Source organism: Coloeus monedula, assembly GCF_965178545.1.
Source record: "Coloeus monedula genome assembly, chromosome: 2".
Classification (NCBI taxonomy): domain Eukaryota; kingdom Metazoa; phylum Chordata; class Aves; order Passeriformes; family Corvidae; genus Coloeus; species Coloeus monedula.
Genome location: NC_138782.1, coordinates 105,868,518 through 105,896,473, shown reverse-complemented (window position 1 = coordinate 105,896,473; position 27,956 = coordinate 105,868,518). Strand labels below are relative to the sequence as shown.

Genomic DNA, 27,956 nt, shown 5'->3' with positions numbered 1-27,956 from the left:
GCAGCTGTTTTCTGATGGTGAAGGCCCCACTCCAGTTGCTGCTTGTTCCCTGGCAGAAACATCTCCTTTTGCAGATCTCTTTGCTCCACAGCAGTCACACAATTTAGAATGTTTCAAAGAAAACCTGCCTCAAATGTAGTCAATGCAGTCCTCCCATAGTTTTCAAGGGTGTTGGGTTCAAGGGTGCCTTGGTTTTTAAATGCCAATCAACAGAATACTGTAAGAACTCTTTTGAAATGTATCTTTTAATTTTGGAGAATGTAATGAGAAATTAAGGCAAGCTATACGATTACTAATGTAACTTTTGGCTGTGAAGGCAGTACTTCCAAAACCAAAATCTGTTAATAGTTGTCAAGAGTATCCTTTCCCCTTTTTTAGTGTAAGTACTACAAATGGATCAGAATTTCTGAAGTAAAAGTTTAAGTGAAATCTATGTTCTTCAACACACTTAGCACTGACAGGCTAAAAATTCATGAACCACAGAACAGTATCACCATAACCTGACAGCTATGGGAGATGAGTCTGCTGAGATGCATCAAGGTGCACATGTCACTGTCAGTATGGATGGTGTCTGGGAACTCTGGGTATTGTTCCAGGAACTTTTGCTTGAACAACATTTTTAACTGTTGGTCACAGTTTCATTAATTCCCATACATTCTAGTCCCTGCTGTTCCCAAAACAGTATGTTCAGTGAATGAGAGCTCAGGTTGAAAAAGAATTCATACTTGAGTTTTTGCTCTTATCTGATAAAAAACTGGGTATACTGAAGAAAGTGACTATGGATATCCTGTATCAGCTGTATAAATTGTACTATTTAAGTGTTGCATGTAAGTGCTACAATCCCAACTGGACTTGTGACTTAGTAAAAGACATTTAGAACCTTATTCTGGATTGGGCGTTGATTCAGATTTTCTTCATCCTAAAATACAGACAGTTAATGTTGAACTAATTGAGTTGCTTGCAAGAAGATGACAAACATCTGTTGTGGTTTTTCAGTCTTGCAGCAGAAGGATGAGTCAGTATGTTGGTGAAAAATTGATCATGTATAATTGAAGAAAATTGCTTATATGTAACCAGAAAGTACTGAAGTGATACCAGAATATATATACATCTAATTATGAAATACCTTGTAGTAAAAAAATCCAGAGAAAATGTGGCATCAGTGAAACTTGTCTGAAATGACCAATAAAAATATGCTGCTTAAATTAAGTATCTTATCAGAATTATTTCTAAGAGAAAGTAAGCATGAATGTACTATACTGCAAGCCTGTAAGTGCTGTAAATAGCAAGTAAGTATGCTAAAGAGTAAATATTAGAGAAAGCTTCCTCAATCTTTGAGGAATTCTTAAATTCTTTAAGCTTAAGTATATTTTATTTCATGGTAATGATATGTGTGCTGATGAGTGTCTTCTAATCAGTCTTTTTAGTCTTGCTGTAGTGCAGGATTGTGGCTGTGACCCAAATATTGAGAATGAGCATGATTATGAAACGGATGAGAACTAAAAGGGAAAAAAAATATTGTAAGCATAAATAAAAAAAATCAACTGCTGTTACAACACTGGTTTGTAAACTTGCTGGTATACAGACAGGCTGGTTCACATTCTGAAACTCTTTTCAGCCAATTAGTTTCAATTACCATATTCAGGAACCCACACATTCTGAGCATGAATCCAAGAGGAAAGAGCAGTTAGCACTTGATCACTTTCAGCGATTGCTCAAATTTATACACTGCAGTACCTTTAATTCTTTTGTAACCAGAATAGTACAAGCATGACTAACCTCGTATAAATTTATATTTACACCAAAAGTTAAATTCAGAGTCACAGCTCACATGTCTTTTATAGCTGCACGTGTTGTTTATAATAAAGGAACTACTCTCTACTGCCATCTCTTAAGTTTAGACTTTGAGAAGACAGGAAATACTTTATCTGTTATAGTGACAGAAAATCTGACAACTTACAAAAAAGCAGTTTTTCAGTACCTGGGTTAACTCAGCTTCTTTAAAAACCATAACAGCATAGTACCTCTGCCTGTGAGAAGGTATTTGAAGTGCAGGTATGTCTCATGTCCATTTGGTACGTGGCATGTTCACAGAAATGTACACAAAACTTTGTTTCAGAATTATGTGATATCTGACAGTTTCATAGGTGTGGATGTGTTCAGTGCTGCAACTGGAAACATTTTCCATTAGAGCAGCACAGCATCAATGTTTGCTGCTGGCCCTTCCATCTTCCAGAGTGGATGGTGCTGTATTTTAAACAGCAGCTTTACCCAGCGCCAGCTTTGCTTCCCTGGTGTTTCCTCCCTCCCCACAGGGAACTTCTCCCTCCCCCTCACTGTAAATGTGCAGTTGTGGGTGACGTGGGCTCAGTACCTGATCCTGACTAAATCCCTGCATGTGCATTTTGCCAAATTTTTGGTGACCCAGTTAACTGCACAGCCCCACGAACTCCTTACTTTGGCAAAGGAAAAGCAGCAAGCACTGGGGTGGAAATGTAGGCCTGAAATGGGACTTCCTTTTCCAGTGAAAGAGACATATGAAATGCTTGTAAAGCTACAGCTTTACTGGGCTGCTTAAAAAGTACAAAATCCATTCAAATGATGCTTCTGATGAAATAGCAGTTTTGAACAAGAACAAGGAACCACCAGATAAAGTACAAAGGGATTTATTACTGTTCTTGCATCTACCAAGTCTTGATTTTGAACTATGTATTGAAAAATCTGTGACACTTCCTAGCTCTTGCAGTTTTCTCAGGATGGTAAGAAGCTGTTAAATAAATTTGCCTTATAATTTGCTGCAAATTATATATTTTAAGTCAGGTTTTTTGAGTTTCTTATCAGCCTACCATTTCATTTTTAGCCTGCCATAAACTTTCTGAATGTTGGACCTAAAACTATTCACATACTAAGCTGAACTTTAGTTTTCTAGAAGAAGAATTTCATTTACAAAGTTGTCAATAAGAAACAGAAATACTTATTATTTGAAAATCTCATTCAATTACTACAGATTTTTGAAGTAGCATTTTACTACATTTATTTATTAAAATAGTAAATATTTTAATGATTTATTCTGCTATTTTTAGAATTAATTTTGTAGTGCTTTTGCCTTTTGAGAAAAAAAAAAAAGACTTTTGGACCAGTTGTACCACATGACAAGCGTAAGCAGTTTTTTGGTTTTATTTTTTTTCTTGATGTCTTTGCCTGATTTGTAATCCTGTTTAACTCCTGTCCTCACCATGCTAACCTACCACATTCATGGTTTGTTCTTCTGAGACCTTCTAGCTGTTTTACAAAACAACTAAAAACTACTGTGACAACTGTTCCCTTGGAAAGGCCGAGAATTCCACACTTCACTCACCTGCGAGATCATTCGTAGTCATTACAGTTGTAATAATCCTTGCTGTAAATTGAATTAATTCTGATTAGTGGAACACATTTTTACTTTAAAAAAAATTATGAAATACCTATTTTTCAACAGAGGATATTCTTGCATGAAACTATACACTGCACACATTCCCACTTTTAGTGCATCCACTCTTTACCACTCTGTAGCTTCAGAGATCAAGCTCTCAAACTGACCAACAATGTATTAAGGGTCTTTTTTAATGAGAAAATCACAGATACAATTAGAATTTTTATATCTATCATGCTAGATTGGATGTGGTCAGTTTACTGCTTTTTTTTCTGTTCAGCCCCTCCTTCAGTACTACACCCACAGAGGAGATAGCATGACTTAACCATTGTGAATGTTACATGTGCCTTCAGGCTTTGCAAATACATGGAATTCAGCTTCCCCTCCCACCATGAACCTAAATGTTAATTATTTCACACTTGTAGCAGACTAAAAGCACTTACAAAGTTTGCTGCCATTACTCAGAAAACATACCACAACTTCTAATTGTTGACTTTTTTTCATGTAGAAATAGATCCAGCATCACTGTGTTCTATAGTGAGAATATTTTAAGCAAGTTTTGTGAAGATGAGAAAGGCACTTCTGACAAACAGCTGTAGAACTGTTCATGCAGACCACTGGGGAATTGCCACAGGAACTCCACAAACGACTGTTCATAAATTCTCTGTCAATAAATCTAATTACAAGTAGCCATAGATTTAAAGGTATTTAGCATTAAGTGTGTATTTATTTGTAGACAGCTTTTCAGAAGTAGCATTGTCTGATTGTATACCTGAAATTTTAGCACCTTTTCATGCTGGATCATTAGCAACTTCATTAAATCATAGAACATGGAAATCTTTTCCTCATAAAGACAGCCTTTCATTTATTTCAACTCAGCTTCCCTTGGCCATATTCACACTTTAAGTCATTGGTTTTTATCATTGGTGTCAAAGATAAAACTTGTTTTCAAAGAGACTGTGGTATCTGAGTCCCAGGAGTTGGCACTGAGGGAAACTAAGGCAAGATCTTTACCTACTATGATTGAGTAAAGACCTAAGAAAAGAGGCATTAGGAGAACTCAGTACTTCACACCAAGTTGTCTGTAGCTTACTTGCACAGGTGTATGCAGACATGCCCCAGGTCAGGGCGCTCACTTGTCCAGAGTCTTTGGTCTGCCAGAGATGCTGCAGCTGAACAAGCTTACTGGCTGCACTGACAAACGTGCACAGATTCTGAAAAGCAGGTTAAAAAGAGAGAGAATCTCTACCTCTGCCACTGTATTATCTGAATAGGAGCAGCTTTTTCATTTAGAATTAAAAAGAATCAACACTTTTCCACTATTTGGCAACTCAGGTGCTTCGGCTTCTTAGTAAGAACAGTGAAGCAAAAACTGGAAGTTGCCAGAAACGAGGGACTCATTTATGAGGTACTGCCCAGCAAGAAAGTCAAAGAGCACAGTTGCTACTGTTGTTGGCAAATGCTTGATAGAGGCAAATACAACAAGAAGCAAAGAAACAAAAAAGCTTCTCAACCTGCTCCATAAAAATGTTTATAGCAGTCAGCTAAAATGAGACTGACCTAGTCTAAACAGCAAGGTTGATTCAGACCATCTGTTACCATTATGTCTGGCAAACCAAACCATAATGGAATGAGAACGCTGACAAGAATGTGTGGAAAATTAGTCCAGTTGGAGGGAAAAAATAGTAACAGGAATGCACTATTCACTCTGTCACCCTTTTAAAGGGGATTTTGCAAAGGCAGCAGGTAGAGAGGACTCCAAACACGCCTTTGTGCCATGCCTGGATTTCTGCTGCAAGTAAGGATCAGCGTAAGGCTTAGAAGCATTTTTCCCCATTTGTATCATCTTTGGCACTAGCAGATCCAGTTCATCTCAACTGCATTTTTACTCTCTCCTGCTAAGAAAAGACCATCTTTAACCTATGTAGGCACTATCAAATTATACTTTTCTTGCAAAATTGTATGACTAAAGGGGAAAAAAAAAATACTTCCCAATCCCTGTTTCAAATGCTTTGACTCATGCTTTATTCTCTTTCTCTTGTGTTAAAGGTTTATTGGTTGGGATTATGACATTAGGACTAAAGTGGTAATAGAATTTCAACATTTTAAGTATTTGCTAGTTTTAATTAAGACACCACCAAGTAACAACTTATCTCAGAACATACCTTTCCCCCCTCCCCCCCCGAGTCTCTCTTTCCAGTGTTGTTCTCCAGCTACTCACAGAAGAACCACCTGTATCTGAGAACTGGTTGGTTATTCTGAAAGCTAACCTAAATGATGAATTCTTCCAAGGACATATATATATATATGAGAGAGTCCACTAATAAGGACTTCCAGAAAAAAAAAAATTTCGTATGCAGATCTAATTTCAAATAATCATGCAGCACTTACCATGGCCAGGTCTATTATCCACTTCTGCAGTGTTAGCATGTACCAGCCCACCCAAAATCTTGTATTACGTTAAGTTTCATAGCACTGAAAATTATAGGATACAAAGTTCTCAAAACTGCCTGAGGAGTAAGATTTTTTTAAACATCTGGAAAAAAATCTTATTGGAACTTTTTAACAGACTATACAATCCAGATAAAACATATTAAGAACTCGTTGAAACATTAAGTGTTCTATTTTGCACACTGTCTTTGGTCAAATAGTGTCTGGAGTTTCTCAAAACCTGCTCCAAAGCAAAGACTTGAGATTTAAACCCAAGTCCTATTAAAAAAAACACCAAACACTGCTATCTTCATTGTAGTAAGTACAACCTGCATGGGTAGGAATCAAAGAAAAAAAATCTGTCGTTTCTACTCTGCATCCCTGTAGAAAAGATATAAAATTAGGAATTGAGTTTACTCTTTATCAGTTGGGAGCCTTCTAAAGCAGAGCAACATATAAAGCTTACTTCCTGTAGAGATTTTACTGTGATCCCAGAAATCAGCACATGAATGTGGAATACATGTTGAGGGGTGCCTGAGAATGATTTTCAGTAGTCGCACACAAGAAATGATGACATAGCTGCTACGCAAAGAACTACCAAACAAGCCACATAAACCAAACCTCCCAGATTTCAAAGGATACACAACTGCATAGAACAAAGCTCGTTTTGCTTTTCCACTGAAATGCATAATGCAGAAAAGGAGAATGACATCTGCAATAAACAAAAGATGGCTCGTCACATAAGGGACTGAAGGGACCCAAACACAATCCTAGACAGTTCCACTGGGCACGAGGTCAGTGGAAACTCCTTTACAGCTTTTGTCTCTCAAATGTGACTGATGACCAAAATGCAAGCTCCAAAATGAAGCTTTTCTCAGAGTCTGGAGTGTTTAATATGTTTCTCTCCCATGTCGAGGCACCGGATAAAGGATGAGTTTACACTGCAATTCTGTGTAATAATTAGGTCCTTCTCCTCTACCTGACTATCTCTTTTAATGAAATTTATAAGAATTCAGTTTTATGTAAGATATTCATTCCCTCTTCCCCCCAACTCCAGCATCACTGCAGTGGAGCACTGTACCTACATGCAGAGCCTTGGAGTGTTGAATGAGCCCCATTTCATTTCCAAAACAGGGCTTGCAAAAATTACCTTGTGCAATGATGATGGGATACTCCAGGTACGTCTCCAGGGGGTAACCATAATAGATCTGGTACCTCAGAAACACAAGGAAGCTGAACAGAGAGATACAAAACAATGTGACTGCACAGAGGGACATAAAAACGCCTTCACAACTTTATACTGTTTTGGTGGTGCCGAAAGGCTCCATGTAAGTGTAGCCCTTGCTGTCAAACTGATCAAACAAACATGGGCACACAGAGCAAGCCTGATCATTCTGTATTCTACTTCTGTTACCCTCAGAGAGAAGAGAGCTGCCCACACTTGTTGTCGAGGTCTGTATGTCACAGTCTGTAAGGCATAATTTTATTAATTATAACTGATGCGAAAGAAATAAAGGCTTCCAGACCTAGGAGATACCTAGAGAGACCTAGGTGCAAGAGCCTTGGCACCTCTAGGATAACTCTGATGTCTTTATTTATGTCTGTAGTTCAATTTATACATTAAGCAAGTTTTACAGGGGTAGAAAATGTCTTCCAAGCTGTCTAAACTATATTGCTATGAGATTGCCCCGTGTAGCTCTACTGGTCAGACTGAGAGTCTGTTTACAAGTACACCAAACAATGGCAATTTTCCTTCCTGACATTCCACAATATAGTACCTAAAAGGAATTGAACTTTTATTATGTTTTCTGTACTTCCAACCCCCCTGCAAGTCCATGGGGGTAGATAGAAAATTCAAAGCTGTATAGAAAACAGAAAAGACTCTTAGGGCAGTTTTACGTAAGAAAAAAATTACGGTTTCTGGTGTAGAAAAATGGCAAAAGGAACTGCCTGCCTTGTAAGAAACTGGCTTTTACAGTATTCAGAATTTAAATATCTGAACTTCCTAGAAGTGCTATTTGATATAGAGTCAAATTAGACTCCTGGCCATCAGCACCATGTTTCTGTGTCACTCCTCTCCTGGTCATCCATGTTGATTTCGCAGAACCAGCCCAGCTTGTACTGTTAGTCACACTGCTCACACTGCTCCCTGCAACTGGATTCAAAGTCTTTAAAGGTAGAAGGATAAATAGTCTACTAAATATACAAACAGTCACAATAAATGTTTCAAAGTAGATCAGAACCTGCAGTGGTGTGGGCACCGTGGTTCTCACACAGGTGCTGAGGAGACATTTCCAGTTTCTCCAATGCTCATCTCGAACATTACTTACAAAGCCTTTTTAATGCATACCAATGCACACGAATGATAAAGTGCTGCCATCGCTTTTTGTCGGGGGCTGTGGGCTCAGTTATCTCTGCTGGAACTCCAATTTGCTTAATTTACTCTGAGGTGTGTTACGGGTAAACAGCAACAACAGGGGTTCAGTGCTGTAGGGAGAGGCGGGCGGGGAGCGGCCACAGCGGAGGCTGAGGGGATTCTGCACAGGACCACTGGAGAGGTGTCTGTACACCTGAGCTGCGGCCCTGCCAGGACACACGGCACAGGCACCTTCAGAAACACCACGCCGGTTTTGTGAGGGGATTTTTCTGAATAAAACCCCCTTTCCTGGCTTGGTGCAGGGAGCTGGCAGCCATCCGGCTGGATGTTCTGCCCACCTCCATCCCTCACTTCGGACAACGCAGGGCTCTTCAAGGTATTTTCTCTCACTTGTACCCACGCCTGAACGTGCACACACGGAGTTTATTTATTTCTCGTTTCAAACAATCCTCTTTAAGCAAGATTTAATAAGCCTAGCCCATTTAAGCTTATTACAGGCTCACAAGTCCTTGGAGTTTGACACGGCTTGTAATTTTCTTAAGGAATTATTTAAGTCTTACTGATTCGGGCGAGGGAAGCCTGTCTGACGAGTACAACTACCTGCACAACAGGGCACACGAGCCACGGAATGACCTAAACACGCGGCTTACACCCTCTGCAGCTGCTATATCCACCGACATGGGTGGCCCGGGATTGTTTTGGGCAAGTTAAAAAAGCCGAGTTTCCCTTTAAACGGCAACGCGGAATTACTAAAACAGGAAGTTCCTGCCCGAAAGGCTCTGTGGGTTCAGCTGGCGGGGCTGGTCTGAGCTCCAGGGTGGGCGATGTGACACCGAGGGAGCGGGGTCTGCTCGCCGCCCCTCAGCTTACCCTGACGCCTGACCTGAGCCGCGGACGAAGGAATTAATCCCTGGCTGCCGCAGCAGCCCCAGAGTCCCGCACCCCCGGCCGAGGGGAGCCGCGGCCACAGCGGCTGGTCCCGCCGCAGTCCCCGTGTGCCCCCGCCACCTTACCCGGCCAGCTCCAGGAGGAGGCTGCCCACGCTGAGTCCCCACGCCGAGCCCGCCTGCAACACCGCCACCAGCTGCGGCAGCTTGATCACGGCACAGACGGCCCAGGTTGTCAAGTTCACCAGGTCCAGCAGCCCCGGCGCCATCCCGCTGCGGCGGCCCGGGACGGGAAACCCACGGAGCGGCGGGCGGGGTGTGGGGAACCCGCCCGGAACGGTGGCGCCGGCGCCGGGGCGGCCCTCACGGAGCGCTCGGGGCACCCGCACTGCCCGGGGCACGGGGAGGGGAGGGCCGGGCCCGGCGGGGCATCCGCGGCCCCGTCGGGAGGGGAAGTGCCACGGTCACCCCTGGCCCGTGGGAGCGAATACCGCGGTGACCGGGGAGACACTCGGGCCGGCTCCGGGCCGCTGGTTGAGGCCTCCCCGCATCTGACTCCCTCGGTGACCGGTCCGAGAAACGCTCTGCTCCAGGTTCAGAGTGTTGGTCCTGGAATGACTCTGTTACCCTAAACATCCCCAGAGCAGGGATGATGTGATGCTCTGCCGGCCATGGGCCGTGTTCACCCCGGAGCAGTGCAGGTCAGCTCCGGCTTTGGAGCTGCAGGCTGGAGCTCAGTTTTCTCCCCCAAAGTGGAGTCCCGAGTGCTCCAGCGCCCCTCGTTTTCAGGTCACTCTCTCTGGATGGCTGTGGAACGAATTCCTGCAGCAGGGATCGCACGGGTCTGACAGCAGCACTTTATTTTTACAGGAAAAATGTGCAGCAAAATTAAAAGTTGCTAAATGCTGGGTTTGTCAGATGATAGCGACGTTGGCTGAAATAAACTTTCTAACACAATTTGAAGTCTTAGAAAGCAGGCATTCTTTATTTGTGCAGGACACAGTGGATCTTTATTCTGTGTGTGGAGCGAGACTTTACAACAGGGTTTTTATTCATTAAAACTATACATATTCATTAAAACGTGTTTCTTATTTAATATATAAATCTCATTTTTCTAGAACTAATTTGCATGCATCCACGTCTTACTGGAAGTTTATGGTGCTGGAGGTTTATTAAGAGGGGTCTCAGGTGGTTGTGTTCACGGAATGCTTCGATATTAAAAGTGACTTTTCCTTGAGCTTTTCTTTGTGTATGCACTGTTGTTTCTTGTTATATGATTTGCTAAAAAATCACTGTAGGCCTCCTTATCCACTTGTTCCAGTTACATTTATCATCCTGTGTGCATACCTTTACATTCTTTTATCTTTTTTTTTGCCAGTTAGTCTTTCAGCAATTTCAGGGGAGCTGAAAATTTTTATTCTTTAAGTTATTTATCACAGGTTATTGGAGATGGAGCAGCTTGTCCAGAGCATACACCTACCCACCATACACAGTTATACACAAAAATAATAAAGCTTTTGTACTTCTCAGCTTGTCAGAACTAAATAAAGGTTATCCAAGGAATACACATTTGTATTGATTACACACGGACAGAATCTTGACTCTTTTGTGCCTACATATGGCCAGGACTGCTCAGACTATCAAATCCACACCATTAATTCAGAGTTTTACCTAGAACATAATTGCTTTAACATGAGAGGTCATTCGCGGGCATAGCATTTCTTCTTTTTCATTTTAATTTTAACAACAGTTGTATTTCATTATGACCAATAGTTCTTAAAATGGCTTAAAACAGGTATATTACATTAATTCCACAAACCCTTAGTGGTATTTTAAAACAGCATTACTAATTCTTAATTTGTAAATCATGTTGCCCTTTGTGTAATTCAGTCATAAAATGAAGCAGGTATGTAGAAATACATAAAATCCCAAAACTCAGAAATAAATAGCCCCCCAATACAAAATTCTAATGTAGAAACTTTGTTTCTGTTAATACAATTCAAAATAATCAAGATTTTCGAAGACCATCAGCTAAAAGAAACAAAAATTGAGTTCACTTTAAATAATAACTGTTCCAAGATTTTCTTGATAAACTGAGTTCTTGACATTGTGGGAGCATTATGTACTTGAAAATGAGTTGAAAAATTATACAAGATGAAGTTACCTCGTTTAAAGTTAAGTCTGAGGTGTAGATGTGTCTGTCATTTCAGATAGTCTGAGAATAATAGAGAAATACTTAAGGTCGAAGTTGCGTATCTGCACTACTGTGTGGATGCTGATCCAAAAAACCTATAAAATTGTCAGCATTGTGTACTGCCTTCTACCTTTCTAGACTAATCAAGAAGCTGAGCTGACTTCAAACTATTGAGCATGTCTGTGACCCCATTTTATTCAACTGATTTTATATTTAAGATGGCATTAAGTATTTAGCTTTAATCAGCATTTTACCTTTTTAAAGAATACATCCTGCTTTGCATTGCAAGCAGTCAGATAAACAGAATGATTCACCATCCTTCCCCTGTCCTGTCTGCGTAATGGTCCCGCGCTGCATCTGTTCACTGCCCACGTGAGCCGCAGCTTAGGGAAGGAACAGACGTCAGTACTGGGCAGCCTTGTCCAAGGTTATGACAAAAAAATTTAATCTGTGAGCAATATAAGAAATTCTTCCTAGTCTAAATGTTTAGAGTATTTAGTTCTACGTCAAATTTCAGATTTGGTATGTTGCAGCAGAATGCAGAACCACTTCAAATTACAGTTAGGGAATGAATCCGTAGCATTCGAGTCTCCAGTGCAGATTGACAGTTCTGCAGCAGATGGGCAGTGGTTTAGCACTGGTGCACCTCAAACAGGAATGCACATGTTGATTCCTATTGAAAATAACACAGAGAAGGAAAATAATCTTCCTGTAGTAACCAAGGACAAAAAGCCAAACCAGATTTTTTCCCCATAATGATGCTGGCTTATCACAGTTGAGTTTTTGAACAGAATAATGCCTTAAATTTTGTGGGTTTGCAAGGAATGCAGAGAGTGCTCTTTTGCTGGTTATTTCCACAGCCTGCCATGCTAACAGGGAATAGTTAATTTTATAGAAAATTTTTGGTTTAAGCTCTAGGTTAAAATAAAGGAGATTCCACAGCTGAGGAACCTGTGTGGATGGGGACAATCCCTGGGAGATGCGTGGAGGAAGGCTGGGGGTGGACAGAGTTGGCCACGGACAACAGGTTGCAGGAGGCTCGGTTGTTTGCCCAGGGAGTGTGAACACGGTGTGTCAACACATAGAGCCTGGGAAAGAAACCAGAGGAATTGGACATACCAGCACAGTTGCAGCACTGTGACCTCTTTGGGATCACAGGGACAGTATGGCACAGCACATTATGAGTGGGAGGATTCAAGCTTTTTTGGAAAAGCAGACAGGGAAATGAGTGGAAGTTGTGTTCTACACAAAAGTTTCTCTTTGCCTGGAGCTTTCCCATGCTTGTTGGAATAAGCACTGAGCCAGCTGAGAGCTGAGGGGTCAAAACTGGTGGGGAGACTGGCATGGGGAACACTTGGAAGCACCTGCTGTAAATTGTCTGATGAGGAAGAGGAAGCAGATGAAGCTTTAAAAAACAAGAAGGAACTCAAAATTGTAGGCACAGGCTGCTTTGGAATACAAAATTGCTCTGCTATCCGGAGGAGCACCCAGTGGGGTAAAAGCAGCCCAACCAATTTTTGTGGGGCATCAAGAACATTCTTTTTTGATGCAGATGCTGGATTTGTTACTCAAAAACAAAGAAGGGAGGTAGAAAAAATAGGCAATGTGCAGGTAAAGGGCAGCCTTGGCATCAATGTCTCCAGGACCTTGGAATTAAGACCCCAAGAGAAGAAAGGAAGACAAATAGTGGAATAAAGATTCTAGGCTTCAGAAGAACAGAATTTGTCTAGTTCAGGAATTGGTTTGTCAGGACCTTTCAGGAACGTGCCATGGGGGCAATGGAGACTACGAGTGTGCATTGAAAGTTGAAGAGAACATGCTCACAGAACAAAAACTGTCTTGTCTGGTGAGTTGGAACTCAAGCAGGCGGAGGAACTGCTTGGCTGATCCAGCAGTGCTTCTCTGAACTCCAACACCAAAAAGGGAGGGCTGGGAAGATGGAAACAGGTATGAGCTACTGAGGCATGAGGGAATGGAGTTGAACACTGAACACTGGAACAGTGGCCCAGAGAGGCTCTGGCATCTCTATGGAGATTTTCACAACTGAGCAGGACAAGATCCTGAGCAACCTGGCGTAATATCAGCGTTGGCCTTGCTTTGAGCAGGGGCTTGGTCTAGAGGCCTCCAGAGGTCCCTTCGGACCACTTGGCTGTGATTTCATGTACTTTAGTCCTTAGGCAAGCTGCGTATTTGAGGCCCCATTCTGCCACTAGAGACATCAAGATAAAGACAAGGTAAAAATTATCAAGACTTTAAAACAAAATTAAAGAAGGATGGCTATGATTTTAGGTGCTCTTTGCATTTGGTTGTCTTTGCTGAACACCTGTAGTGCCCAAGGACTGTGAGCTTTACTGCTGAGTAGTAGACTGATGTAAAGTTGTCACAAAAACTCACCATGAGGAGGAGGTTATCTCTGTGCTGAGGCTCCTTGGTGGCATAGTGACACTGCTTTAACTCTTATTTGAAGATCCTTCTCTTACTAAAGAAGTCCAACGGATCCCTGTGTGCTTCGTGTTTGAGTTTACGTTGTACAAATGTGCACGACATGAGTATAAAAGAAACAGTGGAGGTTGCATGTAGTTTGTTGGTTCTCTCTGCAGTATGTTGTATATATTTGTGGCAACTGAAAACATGACCTTATTTATATGAGGTTTACTTGATGTTAGGCTGAACAGAAGCATAACAAATTGAATGCAAGTACTGTAAGCAAAAAACACCCCAAACCCTCTTGACTCAGTGTTTTGTCTGTGAAATGGTTTTTTGAGTTAACAGAAGGCCTTAAGGGCATTCTGGGTAATGGCATATTATCTAAAATAATATTGCTATCTAAAAAGTAGTACTGAAAGAGCCTAGAATGCCAAACACAGATTTTTAAAACCTAACCCAAAAGCCTAACAAAGCTGAGGATCTGTGAGGAGCATAAGAGAAGGAAAATATACTAACTAGTATCCCTTTTAGAAAATCTACGCCAAGCTTTTAGCTCAGAGAGGAGGTTGAGCTGCAGCTTTTGGATCTGGAACTGGTGTTATTCTAGATTCATACTTACATCTGACTTACCCAAAGAAGAGGCTCCAGCAAGAGTTGAGAGTGCGAGTACATGAGGGCAGCAGCCCTTGCTAAGGTCATGGTGTATGATGCCTCCTGCACTCTTGCTAAATGTCTTAAGAGTCTCCCAGAGTGTGCAAATGGATCTGCCAGCACTGAGGAGCAACCACAGTTACAATCATGCTTATTCCAGCACAGAAGATGGTCATCTCACCAGGTCTGAAGCACGACTGGGTGCAGGTTTCACTCTGGCTTTTAGAGGGTTTTTTATGTATCCCAGTGGCAACACAGTGCTAGCAATGTGCCAGCATTCTGTTAAGTTTCGTGGTAGAGAGCTGATGTAAACACTGTATTTTCAGTCCATTTGGCTTTAAAGAAACATAATGGTGTAACAGCTAAGTAGGCATTATGATAGCTGCAGGTGGTTCTAGGCTACATCTGTGGTTTGTTCCTCTTTCTCAGCAACACCTGCAGCTGACATAAGAGTTACTGCATGAATAAATTTGTTAATTCACAGATCATACAAAATATGTTGAGTGATGATGTTTGGTTATTAGTAACTGGGCAAAATGAACCCACAGTTTAAAGTGAACCCAAATGACATTATTTTTATATTTATTGCGCCAGTATATTTGCACATTACTTCTTAATGCCAGCTGAGACTTTCCTCTGGTCATACTCTGGGTTAAGAGACATTTAATAGAAATTTGCAGTGGTTTTGCTCCATCAGCCTGGCATAAAGGCCTTGTGCTGACGTGAAGCTGTAACCCCAGATACTTGGAAATTCCATTTCTAAGGGCTGGCACTTTTGTAGATACGTAAGTTAATATGGCTTCTCAGAGAAGCTCTGGAAAGGTCACAAGCTGAAGTCAATCTGTGGGATCTATGCCCTGTGACAGAAGAGGGCTGTGGGCAGGGCTGTGCCAGCACCTCTTCAGCATTCAGCAGAATTCCTGAGTCACTTGGAAACCCATCTGTGTTTCAAGGAATTTATTGATGCAAACATGAAGTTTTTTGAAGAAGGAAAATATACCTGACATGGGTTCAGAGTAGCAAGTAGAGTTTTTAAGAGAGGCATCCTGCTTTAGGAAAGATTTAGTGGTTTCTATCTGTGCAGCATTTAGGAAATGGAACTTGAGGCCCTGACAGATTATTTTTGGTTTCTAAAACCAACAAACCAAAATATACCCCACTTCAGAAAACTGTTGTCTGATTTAAGAGGAGCTTTAGTTCAGAAATTTCTTTCTTTGTAGGAGCTGAGCAACACGAATGGGGAAAATTCCTTTAACAGAAAAAAAACCCCAAGAGAGCTCCTAAAACCCCAACAGATATGCACATAATACATACAAACAGATGATGCCCTGACTGGCAGTATTGCCCATCTAATGTTCATACATAATCATTCTCGCCGTTCCCAGTTCTAGGAATCTTACTGTTCATGTTTAGTAATTTTCACAGCATAATGAGACCTCTTTGCAGGAAAACCTGTTTAGTTATTTTGTTTACTTTAGAGTAATCTAAAGGTCAAAAACCAGTTTTAAATAGAGTTTCTAAGAAACACAACTGGATTTACAGTCATCACTGATCTTATTAAACAAAACTTTATACTTAAGGTACCATGTGGGAAGTATATACAAAGACTGTTCTAAATGCACAAGAAACACAGATTTATATGAACTTATGTTATGTCTTTAAAAAAATATGTATTTCATACTTTTTAAATTTAAATGGAACTAAAAATGAGAACACACAAAATCTGGATGCACTGGAAACACCTGTTCACCAAGGTACAATTAACATTAACTATACTCGAAAATATTGAAGAGAAAGCAATATATTTAACTAAGGGAAGAATTCAATCAATATAGCCACCCACTTGTGCTCTTTAACTGAAAGAAATACTGAAAATGAATTCTCTAAGCATGTATAATCCCTTGTTTGAAATCTGGCAACAAAAGGGGAAAAAGCTTATAAAACTGAAGCCTAAGTGATATACGATAAGAACGCTTTACAAGTAACTTGCCACACAGTTTAATATTTACACAATCTCTTTGATAAATGGAATTTCCACTGATTATTTACTGATTTCACTACTGTTATAATCTCATGCAATCTTTCTAAGACACTCTGCTTATATAAATAAGGATTAGTTGGCAAAGTTAATTATTGTAAAAGAAAAATGACTGCTAAACTTGGGATGAAATTGGAGTCTAGAGATTGTCTCTTTGCTGCCTTCTACTTGCAGGTGCTGAGGCAGTTTTGATTAGGGCCCTGGATATTCCCGGAAGGTCTTTTCTGGAGGTTGCTGTACATGGTAGAGAGACCCAAACTAACTTTGGAAATTTAATGCTGGAGAGCTAATGCAGCAGGATAAAATAATTTGCATTTCCAGGGAAAGTGTAATAATTTAACAAAATCAGATGTCCAGTTCTAGACAATGTTCCCATATCACACAGATTATCTCATCTATTCCGCACAGGAATCTTTGGTTCTCAAGACATTCCCCCTTAATCATCAAGATGTCAAAGTGCCTAAGAGTTAGTATTGATTTCAGCAGGAGATAAGAATGAATTGGAGTTCTGTGGTGAACAGAGCTGGTCCTATCCAGTTGTTGCCCACTCATATTTTAGCGTAATTTCAATTATCTTGAACTCAGACTCAGAAAGTCAAGATAGCTTAACTGCACATCAAAAGAGGCAGCACAGTTGTGGGTTGCTGTGATCTTGCAACACAGCACAGAGCTACATTTTCCAAGGTTGAACTCTGACAATTAAGCCAAAAATTGCTGCATACTTTGGCTCCTTTTCAGATATTCCTACAGACTTTCCAGTTGTCATCTGTTGGCCTGAAGTGACCCGTGCAAGGGAGTACAGCAGAGGGGAGTGCAGGGCTTTTCCTGTGCTGTAAAAACGTCACCACTGCACGTCCCCACTTCAGGAACTGGCACCTCAGTGGCTGCTTTATCTGATTAAGGACACAGAACTACATATTTTTACTAAAGACTTCCTCAAATTTTTGGAAGAAAATTGGGTTTTGCCATTCACATGACATAATATGCTCTTTGAGAAGTGTCCTTACATGGCTGTCAAGAGGGCACTAAACAAGCCTCTCAGACATGTATGATTAAAAGAGACACATCTGGACTTCGTGAAAAGTATCCTTATACTTAAATGTATATGATTAGTTAGAAGAATTAGAAATATATTTCAATTTTTAAAAAGTGATTAATCTGTATTTTAGAGCTGAAATCTTTTTAAACCTGTTATAATTAAAATAAGAATTAAAAAAAAATTCTTTGTCAATATGTTTGAAAAATCATGTCTGCAAAATTTGTTCTGAACCCAACAGCTCTGGTGTAGTCAGAGAATGGGTGAAAAACTCTTCGGACAGTCATTCAATTTATACAGTAAAAGACAAAGCCTCTTAAATACATCCCTCTTGATGGAAGTATGTTTAACATCCTTAGATGGAGATTCCTCAGGGAATCGATTCCAGTGCTGTATTATCCTCACTACTAGCTTTCCCAAAAATTAACATGGTTCTTCCTTGCTGTAACTTAAGCTTGTTATTTTTGCTGTTGCCTGACACTCCCTCAAAGTGCAAATTATTCCTTTTCTCATACCAGAGCTATACATGTGTCTAAAGACTGCTATCCTCTTACAAGACTGCTTTTTTTCCTTCATGTTAAACTTTTAACAGTCTTTTTAACCTTTCCTTATATGACATGTCTTCCCATACTCCAGTTGCCATTGCTGCTTTTCTAGACTCTGATTAATAGCCCACATCTTTAGGGTAAGATGTGGAAGGTCTTGTCCAAAACTAGAAGTGCTTCAGTTGAAACAATGCCAGTTCTAAGTGAAGTGGGAGGATTAAATCATGCACTGCTTAGACCAGACTGTAAGACTGCTCTTACCCTCCAGTTTGCGGGAACTCTCTGGGAGAAGGATTCTCTGGGTTCACACACAGTAAACAGAGTCAGGAATCTGGAATTATTTAATGTAATTAAAAAGGACTTATATAGCACTGCCTTAGTGTCCTTTCTGGTGGATTACTTGATGTGGAGTGAGTGCCATCTGGAGGTTAGGAAACATGGAGCTCTGTATGCTTTTGTGCTGAAAAACAAAATTGTGCTTTACAAATGAAATGTTCTTACATGAATAGGAGCTTGAGCCTGACAGATACTGGGCATACACCACCCAGTGTAAAATTTGTGACCCAGAGTAAGGCATGCAAGTGCACTGTCTCTTGGTGTTATGCAATCACCAATAAATGTGTAACCTCTGAGTAGCCTGTGAAGTTTTTGGAAAAAGCTCTGGACAGCACAGGGACAAGGAAAGTCTTGATCTGCTCTCTCCTCTCCTGCTTTCAGGTGTGTGAAGACAAATGAGTTCCTGGATAAATGAGTTCTCACAGGAGAGAGCAGAAAGCATTTTAGCTGAACAAGAAGAAGTGTGTTTTAAAAAGAATGTTCCGTTTTGGTGTGTGTTCCGGTTTGGCCAAATTTAGAAATATATCCTCTGAGAGAAGGTACAACCACCCCTCCCCCCACCAGGTTCGGGAAAAAATAAATTTTCCTCGAAGGAAAGTGAAGAAGATAAAACTATTTATTTAACAAACACCCGGGAAAGGAAAAATAATGTTAAATGGTAAAATCTTTCACTGTGGAGGAAAAAACCTGGGAAAGCGTTAGAGTCCTCCCTTTGGTCTCCTCGGAGCTGGGGCTTGGGCCAGGGCCAGGCCCTCTGTGCCTGGTGGAAAGTCCTCCCGATGTGCTCTGAGGTTGAAAACAGTCCAGTAGGAAAGGGAGAAAATCCGAAATTCCAGAGAAGGAAAAAGCAAAGTCCAACTCTCAGTCTCTCTCCGGAGAACGAGAGACTCAAAAAAAAAAAAAAAAACCTGGCCAAAAGCTGAGTGCAAAACAGCAAGCTGGGTCCTTCCTCACTCCCCTGCCGCAGCTGGGGGGGGGGGGGGGGGGGGGGGGAACCCTGCTATCTTTATATGACCTTGAACGAGCTGCAAACTGCTTGGAGAAAGTTTTGCTCCGTTTTTTTTTTCCTCTTCCCCCTCTCAGGCTCAGTTTAGAGGCATAGAAAGGTACAAAAATTAATTTCTGGGCATAGGCAGCGATATGGGATACACATCATAACGTCACCCCAAGACAGTGTGTCTGAACTCAGTTCTCCATCATAATTCATGTCTGTACAGAGTGGAATCAGCCCTCCTCACCTCGGCTGGTTGCATGATGTGGTCTTCCTCCTTTAGGTCACTTAGTGGTCATCTTGAAAGCCCTGATCCTCCAGTTCTCGCTGTGGTGAGGAAGCCAGGAGAACCACCTGGAGTCGTGACTTCAGGGTGTGGTACTTAGCTCTTCTTTCTACAGTGCCTTTTTTTTGCCTGAGACCACTTGGATCAGTGATCACACTGGTCACAGTGGTCACCTGGTGTGCTTCTGAGCTGCCTTCTGCCACTGAAGTCTAATCATATAAACAAATAGCTTTAATTGCAAAGTGTGAGTGCACCCATCTCCATCTCAGTCTGGTGAGAGACTGCAGCCTGTTGTGCCAAGGCAGGACTAATGGCTTCTGTGTTGAGCTCCACTTAGGACTGAGCATGATCCTGTGGAAGGTACATACAGTTCAAAGGACAGGTACTGTGTGCACACTCTCCATGCTCTGCTGCTTGCTGATTTTTCCCTACAGAACAACAGGCCATAAAATTTCAACCTCTGTAATGAAGATGCACTAGCTGAACAGGCTTTTGGTATTGTGTTGATTTAGCTTGAGGATGGTTTCCCTGGGCAACCACAGATTTTAGGAGCTATGAACCTTTTAAATTCAAGGTTGACAATTCTGAGGGTGTAAGACAGGTTGCTGAGCCAGCACGCCTTCAGAACAAAATGTGAAAGCCTGCTTCCTTGTCAATGAGTTTCCATCAGCTAAACCAGAAAAAAAAAAGCATAAGAGAAGGGAATTTGAGAGCAGCAAATCTACAGAAACAAAAATGAAAACTAGTGTGAAGAATATTTGGTCTCCCTCCCTCAGCAGGGAGTGGTGAAAAGCACAGAGAATGGCTCACGTGCCTTAAGTATTATTCTTTAGAGCAAGTTTAAACATGCAGATGAGAGAACCTGATGAATCCTTGTCTAATTACGTGAAATGCAACAAGCTGCTGCATTTTTGTTGTGCTGGCTTTCAGAGCTGAAAGTGCATTGTTTATGTTATGACTCATCTGAGCAGATTTATATTGTTTGTTTTCAGGAGATAAAATTCAGGCAAAAATGGTCTTTTGTCTGTAATCTTGTTCTTTCAGATGTTAGTGGCATCCTTACTGTAGATTTGCATGGGAAGATTGATATGATCTGTAGTGCTGTCTGTATATGGCCTGGTCACCTGAAATACGAAGAGGATCATCTATTATGGCATTGTTGGACAACATCCATTTTTACCTTTGAAAGAACTTGCTTTGTTGCTGTTCTATTGTTACTGAAGCACTAAGAAAGCTGGAGCTCACCCTCAAGTTTCCTCTTCTGTGCTCCACTGCTGAAGAAGTAATTAATATTTACCAGAGCCCTGCCAAGCTCAGTATTCATTTGATTGCCAATAGTTTGGTTGGTCGAGTTGGGAACTTTGCTTGAGAGCACAGACATACAGCTTGGCAGTAGCTTCTGCTCCTTTCTCTTACCCCGAATAAAACGACGACCATTAATAAGTTTTCAAAATTACATCCATTGCTTCCTACAAAAATACAAGTTACTGAAATTATTTATAATATCAGCACTTTAACTTATAACCTCAGTACTTCTGCTTTCAAAATTAGAATTTAAATGTACTTAAAAATATCATATTGAGCATACATGAAAGTGTTGTAGAAATAAAGCAAAACAATTGGGACTTTTTTCCTGTTGTCTTAGGATAACAGAGGGAAATGAATAATTTTAAAATGTGTTGCATAAAATGTTATCTGGGATGGAAGTTACCCTGCTCTAGAATGGTTGTGATGTGGGAGGTTTTTTCTTTCATTTTTAGTAAGTGCTTTAGGTTTCAGCAGGATGACATTATCTTACAAATTTTCTCGTAGGAAGTAGGTTCTTCCAACACTTGTGTTTCTGTCGAGTTGTTAACATTGAAACAGATTGAACACACATAGGTAGCAGATGAAGACACTTCAGCTCTTTTAGTTTTCCAAAAGATTTTAGTTATAAAGCATTTGCCAATAATGCCTAAATATGCTTCAATTTGAAATATTAGCCTAGCTCAAATTGACAAAAACTAAAAAGAGCATGGGTACAGTTGAATGTTCAAAACTCACCATTTGGTCATGGTCCTTTAGGAAACTCCAGTTTGGTTACCTTGGAATAGAAGTAAAAAAATGCAGTGTCAAATGTTCTGTCTTTAAATAAATTAGTTAATGTTGATCATAATTGAATGCCTGTTCAACTGCTCAATTTGACACTTACAACCCAGCTCTTATGCCTGCAGATTCCTTGTACTAAAACCTGTCTTTTCTGTGATGGAGCCCAGGGTACTATATGAGGAGTGGGTGTTATTTTTGCGAAGGGAAGTTAAGGATACCATGTCCACAATGTATTCCTTGTGCAAATGCAAATAAATTACTCATGTCTTGAGTCAGTCTAGAAAACATTTGTCCAATACCTTGAGCAAGACACAGCAGCTTAGTTTTTAAATGACCAGTACTTTGCTGGCAGAAATATTCTGTGCAGGTAGGCAGTTGTACTAGGAGCACATGGAGTCAGAAGACCTGAGTTTTTCTCTTCAACTCTCTTCTATACCTGGTGTGGGACTGTAGGGCAAGTCCTTTGCTTTTCTTGGCCTGAAATGGAGAAAACATCAGTTCACCCACTATTGTAAGAGTACTGTGAGTCAAGAGAGGAAACAGTTCTGTACAGCAGTATCTGCAGCAGGGCTCAAGGGACACCTGGGCTGACTGAGCTGCTTACCTGTGCTGCATCTAAGCTCATTGAACTAGTGCTGAAGCTGTACATCCTTCCGAGCTGAGCTTGTCTGTACAGCACAGACATGTACCATGTGCAGCCAGGAATGCTGGATTTCTGTGCTGCACTCCCCTGTCCAGTCCAGATATGCCCCAAGTGCAAATAAAATCGAATTTGTGACTATTCTGTTTATCACTATATGTCTTGCTATACCAGCACAGCATTGAGGTTCTAGAATTTTTTATCTTGATATGCAGCCATTATTTGAACATTATCAGACTTGGGTGTTACTGGATGGTGCTAATTAGTGAGAAATGTCACTGTCTCAGGCATTGCCCTGCACCTACTTCAGGTCAGACCATTTAATGCATACCATTCTCCTTCATTGTTTTTGGGACGGGAATGTGGAACTGAAGAACAGCCCCCTGCAGGCTGTAGGGTATATAGTTTGATGAATCTGGTTTTAGGCATCTTGTTCTTCACAAGTCTATCATACCCTTTTGCAAGAGTTTCTGTTTTCATAGCTAAAACTGGAAAGCAGAACATGCATCAGCTGTATGATGTGTTACATTACTCATGAAAGTGAGTTTGCACCAATATCCATGACTGAACCCCAAGGACAGGTGCAGAGTCCTTCCTGCTGCCTTAGCTAGGGAATGAGTAAGGAACAGGCTGAGCCTGTTGAGCAAGAGCCTGAGTCTCCCAGCACTGGAGAGAGTGACATTGCCCTGGCTTTGCATGCATCAGAGTCCTGGCATCAGCTTGTCCATCCAGTAAATGGAGCCAGACAAGAGTGCAAATGCATCTCTGGGGAAATCAGGACTGTGATCTGTATCTCCTCCAGAAGGCTGAAGAAGGCGAAGCTTTTCAGATGGTTTCTTTTCCCATTTTAAAAAATCCTGAGAGTGATGCTCTTTTTCTTCCCTTTACTTTAGCTTGGTCAGTGCATTGGAAATAGAGCTGATTTTTATTTTACCAAGGATATTCTTCTAATAGGCATACTGATGTTGTATACTGAAGTATGAACATAAACACTTACTCAAGATATGTGGCAGAGACAGGATCTTAATTTCGGGTTCTTTTGAGTCATGGTGTATGCACAGCCAAAGCTTAGGTCGTATGTGTGCAGCTCAGTCTGCTGAAACACCGTAACAATGGTGCAAGTTCAGGAGATTTACAGACTGGGAATACAAACTCATATTTTGGCAGAACACTCTGTTCAGCTTCCATTTCAGCCATTTCCAAGAGTATGAGAAGAGGTGATAATATCAGTGTGTCTGCAATAAATTATAAAGCTTGGCACTTTTATGTCTTCATTGTGGAAATCTCTAAAAGCTAAAAGATACTAAGTGTGCAGTTCTTTGCATCTCTTTTCAGCTTAAGCCCAGCATGCTGGGAGATATTAGCACAGATTTTGTCCAGTGAAGGAGAACAGACATAATGTAACCCTAGAAAGGAAGGTATTAGGATTTGATCCAAAGCCCCTGCAGCAGCAAATTTTGTTTGATAGTGTTGGCTTTGGATCAAGCCCTAATGCTGTCAGGGAGTATCAGGACCATTGTCAAGACAAGCAGAAGAGGCATGAACTGGGACAAGTGACTTACCAGGTTTTCCTTCCTCTCTGTTCAGCCTCCACAGACTCTCCAGATCTTATCCTGTTGGACCTGGTCTGCCTGCTCGTCTGCCCAGGCCCAAGTAGCCAGCTGTGCAGTGGTTGTCAGCTCTGCTTGGTTGAGTGCTGTTGGGACACAGAAGGAGCTGGGGCTGGTTGCCCTGGCGGTGTGGTTGCCCTTTGCTGAGACCTAACCAAGGTATTTCTCCTGAATCCAGAACCCCTTTCCAACTTGTCCGTTTTGAGACTCACCATATATCCAGCCTTTTTAGGTATATTGTGACTTCTCAGAAAGTGAAGCCAATTCTTGTTTGCACTTTCAAAGCTCCTCCTCTCCTAACATTTTCTTTCAGCTGCTGTTAGGAGTGCTTTCAGAAAAGAACATGCACAGCTGCACTGACAGGCAGTGCTCAGCACTGGTTTACTTCCCTCTTAATGCTCCTTTTCTACTGCTTTATGTTGCATCTTTTCTTGAGCACTGAGGGGGTTTTCAAGGTAACAGCAATTTCATGAGAAGTGACTGTAATTGGAAACAATGGGATCTCCAGATGTAAACAGCAAACTCTTAGATTACAAGGTGATTACAGCGACTGCAGCTGAGATCAGCCTCTATTCAAAATCCTCAGAACAATAAAGTCTGGTTTAATAGCAAAGGGTGCTGTGGAGATTGCTGCTGAGTAGTCAGGAGGACTTTTGTTGTGGTTATGTAGCAGAAGGAAAAGCTCCTGAAAGCTGCTGGTTTCCCTGGCATGTTTACTGTCTCTGTTGGAAATGTCTGACTTGTGAATATATTCCAGAAAAGGAGCAGAGACCCAGTGTGACAGCTGCTGGGACCTTGAACTCTGTTCGGGGCAGAAATATTTGGTAAAAATTGTTTCAAGGAATCTGTTCTGAAAGCTTCTTATTTTCAAATTAAAAAATGAGCAGTCAGATCATCAGAAGTCTTTTCTAAGCACTTAGAGAGTTCTGTAGAAGGTATTAGGCAACTCTGAGAAGTTTTAAAGTAACTTTAAGGGGTCATTAGTATACAAAGTGAGACTTTTCAAAACAGTGTCCAAAATGTCAGTGTTTGTCTTTACAGTCAGCCTGTTGGGCTTCTGTGGTATGAACTCACTTCCTCAAGTATTAGTGACCTTGCAGGAAAACAGAGTATTTCAAGTATAAATTTCCTCTGAAATTCTTCCCTGACTTGTTTTTGAGTAGTGTGGATTAGCTCCAGATGAATTCTAGCCTCTTGTTTCCTGTTTTTGGTAAATGCTAATGAACTTTGAATCTACTTTTTCAGGGGGCTTTTGGCAAAATTATTTGCTTGCAGTATTGGGAAACACATACTGAATTTGGCAAATAATTTCTTTAAAAATAGTTACAACTGTAAAAAAATCCAAACAGTTTAGACAAGTTTGAGCAAGAAATACTTCTATAATTCTACAATAATTTTGGAAAAATTATTCTGAATTTGAAGATTGTGATAACATAACTTTAAGAAAAGGTAAATTCCACCTCAAACCCCAATGTTTGCTTTGGTTTTGAATTAAATTTTAGTAGACTTTTTGTTTCTTTGCTATTTTTGCTGAGATAATTGAAACCTGAATAGTGTTTTTTATCTCTTTCAGCCAAAAAGCAAAAGAGTCATGTACCCACATAGCATTATCATGAAGTGAAGAAATTAGGTGTTTTCCAGCCTGGACTAATAGTTGTCCCTGTTCCTCTTTTGGAATCTGCTTATCTTGTTGCATTTGTTCCAGGGTCCTCTCCAAGTTGGAGTGTGTGCAGCTGCTTGGAGAATAGTGTTTTAGTGGAATCTGATTGCTTTAAAAGGAATCTGAGGCACGTTTGGATGACCCAATGCATTAATCATAGTGCATGGGATTTTAGCTCCTGATCAGGTTGGGAAAGGATCCTGGTGGAAAGTCTGTTACTCTTAATTTTTTGTACAAGGTTCCTGTATGAGATCAGAATTTTAATTCTGATCCTTCCTTCAAGTCAATTTCTGCAAATTAAACAGTAATAAGCTAAAAGTAGTTGTTGTACTGAGGACAGCCTCCAAATGACTTGCAGCCACCGAATCAACTGGACAGAAAGATTACAAGCAGATGTTTTAAGTCTGTGCCATGGAGTGGTCTCAGCTGACCTGGTGCAGATACTGAACTGTTTCCCCTCATTTTTCCATTTGCCAGTTCAGCATTTTATTTGCTCATTTGAATTGGTACAACTGATTTACTGTGTGCATCTTTTCATCCCATAGGCTGATGTTTATTGTGGTTTCATGCCACATGTATCTATGTCAATTGATTATAGCATCTTGATTTTTTCTGGTTGGGGACATGAAACTTAAAAAATAATTATGAGTGTGTCACTGTTGAAGATGGCCTTTGCTTAGGAGTTTGTTTTGTGATTAATTAATTTGACAAGCAGTGTCCGTGCCTGTCATTTTGAGGAAGAACTTCACTGAGGTTAGTCTTTTGCTTTTACCAGACAAGTGATGATATGCACTACAAATTAATCTGGGAAAAATATGGCAGTTATTTCCCTTGAGTTAAAGGAAAAGACACCTAGGGAGGCTTTTTATAGAGGAAAAAGTTCAGGTATTGAGACAAAACCTTTTCATTTGACCACAAGAGGGTATTGCAGTATCAGTTATGCAAGACTTTGACTTATGTTTGCCTTTATTTGCTTTGACTTATTTTTAAAATACATATTTCTCAAAACTGATCATTTATATTAAGTAGTAGTTAAGAAAAACAGGTTTTGTATGCCAGTATTTGATGTCTTTGTCCAAGGGCAATTTCTGAGCTGGTTTTCCCTAAAATTTATAGTAACAAGTTTCTTAAAGCTTAAGAGGTTCCCTTCACTGGACAACAGAGACTTAGACAGGTACTCTGAAACACTGAAAAACTTAATGGAAATGGCTTGCAAGAGTACATCAGTCACAGAAGGGAAATGATAACAGGAGATGAATGTGTTGCTGCTTTGTCTGGAAGTGCCTGTTGCTCCAGGATGGGAGCTGGCACGGTCAGTGAGACTCTGGTCTGATTTTTCCATGTGGTTTTACTTGCAGGAGTAAGTTCGGAAATATTTTTTAGCTGACTTGTGTTTCCCAATTTTCTCATTTACACCCAATTCTTCTATAGTATAAATCCAATGTCAGTTTGCATTTTTTTTTTTATCAGTCAATACTGTGTTGCAATACTTTCCTACAAAAGTTGTATATTCTAAACTTTAAGGGCTGTGTTGCCAAATGTTCGTGCCATGTTTTGTACAGCTCAGACCATGGGAGAGGGACCTAGAAGGATTTTTGGATTCACCCACTCCTAGATCTACTGCTGAATTTCGGAGAACATGCATGGGATGCCTGCATGTCTCTCAACAAGCCCACCTGTAAAAGAAGAAGAGCAGCCATATCACATTATCTGTGAGGAACACATTTCTGAGGGTTCTGATAGTGGTTTGATGGACAACAAAGCAATTTTCATATAGGAAAGTTTGTGAGCTACTGCAGCTATTTAAGTAGCACACACATTTAGAAACCCGGGTGCAGTGCACATGTCGTACGCAAATAAGAGGCAGGAGCAAAAGCTGGAGGAGAGGGCAGCCCTCTGGAGAGCAGCTTCTCAGAGCAGGTCACAATTCGGAAGATCTCTGTCACTTCATGAGGAGTGAAGAGATCCCCATGGAAATCTTTCAGTACAAGCAGTGTTTCCTGCCTGCCTCAAATAGTGGCATTTGACTTGTCATCATCATCTTCCTCGTTGAATAAAGATCAGTCAAGTCAGTCAGGGTTGCAGGCTGGGAGGTGGGCCATGGCGATGGCTGGCAGAGCAGGGTGTTAGGTGGTCAGTCAGAGGACGCTGAGCACCCAGCAGAGAAGTTACATTTGGCAGGACACGAACACAGTGTTTTTTCATCAGCCCTGGCCATTAAGCACCGAGGCTCTGGAAAGCCTGGAGGTGGCAGGTCCTGCCGGTGAGCCATGCCTTGGTCTGGGAAGGAGCAGAGTGCCTTGGGTCGCTGTATGCAGGCAAAATGAAAACAAATCCAGCCAGCTACC

The 27,956-nt window shown here is 41.0% G+C and overlaps 2 protein-coding genes across 2 annotated transcripts; both read right to left on the bottom strand.

Annotated features, from left to right (window-relative positions):
- Window positions 1-1,088: 1,088 nt before the first annotated feature.
- SLC66A3 (solute carrier family 66 member 3) lies at window positions 1,089-9,431 on the bottom strand. The gene is made up of 7 exons (XM_082303119.1): window positions 9,233-9,431; window positions 6,993-7,075; window positions 6,485-6,554; window positions 5,804-5,861; window positions 4,506-4,626; window positions 3,359-3,400; window positions 1,089-1,499 (listed from the first exon to the last, which is right to left on the bottom strand). The coding sequence occupies exons 1-7, from the start codon at window positions 9,373-9,375 to the stop codon at window positions 1,411-1,413; spliced, it is 606 nt and encodes a 201-aa protein (XP_082159245.1). The 5' UTR covers window positions 9,376-9,431; the 3' UTR covers window positions 1,089-1,410.
- An 11,404-nt stretch (window positions 9,432-20,835) lies between these two features.
- CIMIP5 (ciliary microtubule inner protein 5) lies at window positions 20,836-24,163 on the bottom strand (the record flags this gene model as incomplete). The annotated part of the gene is given in 6 exon segments (XM_082276775.1): window positions 20,836-21,027; window positions 21,654-21,689; window position 21,693; window positions 23,901-23,938; window positions 23,943-24,038; window positions 24,041-24,163. Coding segments are annotated over 6 exon segments (486 nt in total).
- Between the last annotated feature and the right edge of the window lie 3,793 nt (window positions 24,164-27,956).

Bases quoted from the DNA above. Each gene is read 5' to 3' on its own strand.
- SLC66A3 (XM_082303119.1), bottom strand. From the start codon at position 9,375: ATGGCGCCGGGGCTGCTGGACCTGGTGAACTTGACAACCTGGGCCGTC. The intron at 4,627-5,803 runs GTAAGTGCTGCA...CCTGCTTTTCAG, and splicing joins GGATAATAGACCTGGCCATG to AATCTGTGCACGTTTGTCAG. The intron at 3,401-4,505 runs GTAAGCTACAGA...TTCAATTTACAG, and splicing joins GTCTGCATACACCTGTGCAA to CAAGGATTATTACAACTGTA.